This window comes from Macrobrachium nipponense, chromosome 19 (genome assembly GCF_015104395.2).
Source record: "Macrobrachium nipponense isolate FS-2020 chromosome 19, ASM1510439v2, whole genome shotgun sequence".
In the NCBI taxonomy this organism is placed as follows: Eukaryota; Metazoa; Arthropoda; class Malacostraca; order Decapoda; family Palaemonidae; genus Macrobrachium; species Macrobrachium nipponense.
This window is the reverse complement of record NC_061088.1, coordinates 2582957-2588075: the sequence shown is the minus strand read 5'-3', so window position 1 is coordinate 2588075 and position 5119 is coordinate 2582957. Positions and strand designations below refer to the sequence as shown.

The 5119-nt window shown below is 41.6% G+C and overlaps 2 protein-coding genes across 2 annotated transcripts in view; one reads left to right on the top strand and one right to left on the bottom strand.

The window, feature by feature from the left end:
* LOC135219110 (uncharacterized protein DDB_G0271670-like) overlaps nucleotides 1-4757 on the bottom strand; it is a 153689-nt gene extending 148932 nt beyond the window's left edge. The window contains exon 1 of the mRNA XM_064255558.1: nucleotides 4622-4757. Coding sequence (XP_064111628.1) covers nucleotides 4622-4757 — 136 coding nt within the window. The remainder of the gene's footprint in view (nucleotides 1-4621) is intronic.
* LOC135213568 (adenylate cyclase type 2-like) overlaps nucleotides 1-5119 on the top strand; it is a gene marked incomplete in the record, with an annotated part of 801033 nt that overhangs the window by 120284 nt on the left and 675630 nt on the right.

The following is a 5119-nucleotide window of genomic DNA, read 5'->3' as shown; positions in this document are numbered from 1 at the left end:
ACCCAGACCAGTCTTCTAAAATCCTCTCAACTTTCACATAGCTGGCCTAAATGGGTTTTGCCAAACTCAGAACGGAAAATACATCATAAAATCGAATTACATATTACCTAACAAACTCCGTTGATTAGACTGAACATTTTTTAATATTTTAACAAGAAAAACTCGCTAAAGAAGCTATCAATATGGGAGTTCCAGCATGCGAAAAAGCCTTCTGCTGGAAACTCTTAATCTCGGACCGTCTGTCACAATTTTGACCGAAGATGAACCGGGGGCGGGGGAGGGGGAGGGGGGGGCGGTTGACACTTAGGCGAGACAACTCACAGTAGCAAACTTCTCCAACTTTGCTTTGTCCGAGCTACAACTCTCGTCTAAGAGGAAGAAGAAGAAGAAGAAGAAGAAGAGCCAATACTAAGAGTCTGGAAATGTGACTTTGTGGTTCCCATTAATTGAAGCATTATTGATAGTAATCACCTTAATGCTAAGAAATTCACAATCGCGTGAAAAAGAATCCGTTTAATAAAAATCTACAATTATATAGCTGTTAACGTTCAAGTGGATTTTAACGTTAACACTGATGAGGATCGAGAGTCTTGGCGTATTTATTTTACATAGTGATATAGCTTACTATATAATTGTGGCTTTTAATTACACATATCTTCATTTATGGGCACTTTCATATGGAGAATTACACGAAAAACGCTCTGGTCCCCTCTAGATTTTCCTTCATACCGGACCCTTATATCGGAATGAAAAGGCATAAGTTTCGATTGATAAAAACAATTAATGAAAGTAGCGGTCGGCCAACGTAATCTAGTCTCAGTGGTAATAGGCTTAAAGAAGTCCTGAGGGATACCAATGTGTGAATGGAGAAACAATATGATTCATACTTGCTCTATCTTTCTTCGTCTAGTTTAAGAAAGTTCATGGATACCTTTTGTCGTGAAAAATACTTCACAGTTACATAAATAAAACTCATACTAGGTAAGATATAAGACATAAATAAAACATAAGCACATTTGATGAACGATATGACGCAGACAAAGTAGACAGGATATACCAATATTCATATTTAATTCCGATTACGGAACTCTCTTCCAATTTCTTTGTACCCCAATCCCGACCCCAGGACACTTATAACCTTCCATACTGTACATCGTTTCCCTCGAGATAAAAGCCTCAATATTTTCCTGTACCCTCCTTGTACTGTTTTTGTTTTTCAGGCCACAGAGGGTTACTGATTAGCCCGTTACTCTGCCATCTACTTTAAAAACAAAACAGTTCGGCGCAAGCGAGTTTTCTGTACAGTGTGTAATCAAGGTCACTGAAAATAGATCTCTTTCGGTAGTCTCGGTATAATGCTGTACGAGCCGCGACCCATGATTCTTTATATCTTTAACCAGGGCCCCATGGTGGCCTGGCCTATATCGTTGCCAGACGCACAGTCATGGATAACTTTAACCTTAAATACAATAAAAGCTACTGGAGCTAGAGGGCTGCAATTTGGTATGTTTGATAATTAGAGGGTGGGTGATCGACCAACCAATTTGTAACCCTCTAGCCTCTGTAGCTTTTAAGATCTGAGGGCGGACAGAGAAAGTGCGGACGGACAGACAAATCCAGCTAAACAGTTTTCTTTTCAGAAAACTAAAAAACTAAAAATGTCACGGTTGGTAGACTTGACCTTCTCAAACGCAGGTTTAACAACTTTCCTCAGATGAGTTTAAAATGTCTTTACTAATGGGAGGAAAAATTCTAATGAAATCAATTAGGATCCTACACGAGTCCCTTACATAATCATCTTCGGCAGGGCTCCTCAAGTTAGGCCTGTCTTGACAGAGAGAGAGAGAGAGAGAGAGAGAGAGAGAGAGAGAGAGAGAGAGAGAGAGAGAGATACAGGGCGCTGATATCGGTCTTTTAAGAGAGAGAGAGAGAGAGAGAGAGAGAGAGAGAGAGAGAGAGAGAGAGAGAGGGATAAATATACAGGGCGCTGATATCAGTCTTTTAAGAGAGAGAGAAAGAGAGAGATAAATATACAGGGCGCTGATATCGGTCTTTTGAGAGAGAGAGAGAGAGAGAGAGAGAGAGAGAGAGAGAGGGCGCTGATATCAGTCTTATGAGAGAGAGAGAGAGAGAGAGAGTAGACGAGATAAATATACAGGGCGCTGATATCGGTCTTTTGAGAGAGAGAGAGAGAGAGAGAGAGAGAGAGAGAGATGAGAGAGAGAGAGCGCGCGCGTGATATCAGTCTTATGAGAGAGAGAGAGAGAGAGAGAAGACGCTGATATCAGTCTTATGAGAGAGAGAGAGAGAGAGAGAGAGAGAGAGAGATAAATATACAGGGCGCTGATATCGGTCTTTTCAGAGAGAGAGAGAGAGAGAGAAATATACAGGCCGCTGATATCAGTCTTTTGAGAGAGAGAGAGAGAGAGAGAGAGAGAGAGAGAGAGAGATAGAGAGAGAGCCTCAATAAACGAGACATGAAAAAAAGGGAAAAACAAGAATGTAAAAAAAAAGAAAAAAAAGACACCACCATCTCCCGGAGAGAAGAGAGAGAGAGAGAGAGAGAGAGAGAGAGAGAGAGAGCCTCAATAAACTAGACATGAAAAAAAGGGGAAAAACATAGGAATGTGAAAAAAAAAAGACACCACCATCTCCGGAGAGAGAGAGAGAAATAAACCTCAATAAATGGAGACATGAAAAAAACGAAAGAAAAAAAAGACACCACCATCTCCTGGGAAGAGAGAGAGAGAGAGAGTGGGGTGAGGGGGGGTTGGACAGTTTTCACAGCAGATCGATCGCGGAGTCAATAGGAGGTGGAGGGAGTGGGAGGAGGTGGGGCGGGGGCTGGGGGGGGCGGGGAGGGGTGGGGGGGGGCGTTCGGCCCCTGCTGAAAGTGCCCGTTAAACGGATAGCCGTTATCGAGGGCTGGCCTCCGTCAGATGAGTGGCGAGGTGTACAAGTGGCCCGTTAAAGAGATGGTCCTCTTAAAACGCGGGACGTAAAATAAATGGCCTTTGGAGGAGGCCGTCCCCCCACAGAGAGAGACCGAGATGAGAGAGAGAGAGAGAGAGAGGAGAGAGAGAGATAAAAGGACAGAATACGGAGAGGTGAACAATAAGAGAGAGAGAGAGAGAGAGAGAGAGAGAGAGAGAGAGATAAAAGGACATTCAATTCGGAGAGTGAAAATAAGAATAAGAGAGAGAGAGAGAGAGAGAAGAGAGAGAGAGAGAGAGAGAGTATAAGGGCAATGCAGAAAGATGAACAATGAGAGAGAGAGAGAGAGAGAGAGAGAGAGAGAGAGAGATGAGAGAGACAGACAGAAGAAACAATAAAAAGAGAGAGACAGAGCGAGAAAGAGATAAGACGAACAACAGAAGATGAAAAAGAGGCCAATGTGGAGATGAAAAAAAAAGAAAAAAAAAACGGGGGCCCAGTAATAAGAGAAAATCACAAATATATAAAGGTACGGAGAAAAATTATGCTTTTTGGAAAAGTCAGAAAATAAAATATGTATATGAAAGAGGAAATGGTAGGCAATGGTGAAAAATAGAATTGAGAACTGTCTAGAGAGAGAGAGAGAGAGAGAGAGAGAGAGAGAGAGAGAGAGAGAGAGAGAGAGAGAGAGAGAACAGTTCCATAGGAGAATAAAAGAGTGACGAAAATCTCTCAGGGATGACCTTTTCTTGAGGAATTTTATGGCTGACGCAACTGAGTCAATCTCTCCCTAGCAGATTTACCATCGCAATAATAATAACAAAAATAAAATCTTGCATTCAAATCCGGAGAATTATTGTGCCTCTATAAAGGACCGTTTAAGATATAATAATAATAATAATAATAATAATAATAATAATAATAATAATTATAATAATAATAATATGTTGCATGTTATAATTAAATCCGGAGGGGTATTGTGCCTCTATGAAGGACAGATTAAATTTCATTCTAATAATAATAATCATCATCATCATCATCATTATCATTATTATTGAAGAATAACTGCAATGACACGGATTTTTAAATGTGTTGTGACATTAGAACTTATGCCTATTTTAATGTTTATAAGAAGGGTGTGTGAGCGGGTGGGGTGGGCGGGGGAAGAGTTGTTCTTCCATGTCTTCTACTTGACGAAAAAGGTCTTCCTGTAATTCTTTTCTTCTTCTCGTCCGAAATGTTATCCTTTTTATTTATTTATTTATTTTTTTTTTTACTACTTCTCGATTCGTTTTCCTTCTAGTCTTCCTTCGTCTTCTCTGCTCCTTCTCCTCCTACTTAATTAGCGCACTCTTCTTTCACGCCTTCAGCGCCCCCTCTTCAGAAGTCCTTTTCCTCGCCTAGCAACTCATCTTCTTTGAGATGCCTTGTGAATCTTCTCCCCTACGTCATCACACAAAAGGTCTTCCTTCGAAAGGTGTTCAAATTCTCCTCTGTGTGATTCTTTCAAAGGTGTTCGAATTCTCCTCTGTGTGATTCTCTCAAAGGTGTTCAAATTCTCATCTTAGTGATTCTTGCAAAGGTGTGCTAATTCACCTGTCAGCGGTTCTTTCAAAGGTGTTCAAATTCTCTTCTTCCGAGATTCCTCCAAAACGTCTACAAAACCTTCTTCATCGAGACGCCCTACCGACGGAGGAGGAGGAGGAGGAGGAGGAGGAGGAGGAGGAGGAGGAGGAGGAGGGGTCCCACGGAGTCGCCCCTTTCCCTTGACCTAGAAGAGACGAAAAGGGCCCATCGATCACTGCGGACGGTACTTCATGCATTTTCAAAGAGACGAATTTTCTAGCAGGTGAACTTTTCTGGATCACTGTTCTAGATGACGGGGGTTCTCTCCGAAACAAAAAGCCCAGCAAGAACATAATATTAGCTAAGCTCTATGTTTAAAACACTTTTACCCATACGAGGTGACTGCCTGATCACAAACCAAGCAGCAAAAATTACGTAATTAGGCAGACAACGCCAGATATGCAGTATGAATACACGTTAAGTATATCTTAGTTTTACCAGACCACTGAGTTGATGAACAGCTCTCCTAGGGCTGGCCAGAAGGACTAGATATTTTTTACGTGGCTAGGAACCAATTGGTCACCTAGCAACGAGACCTACAGTTTATTGTGGGATCCGA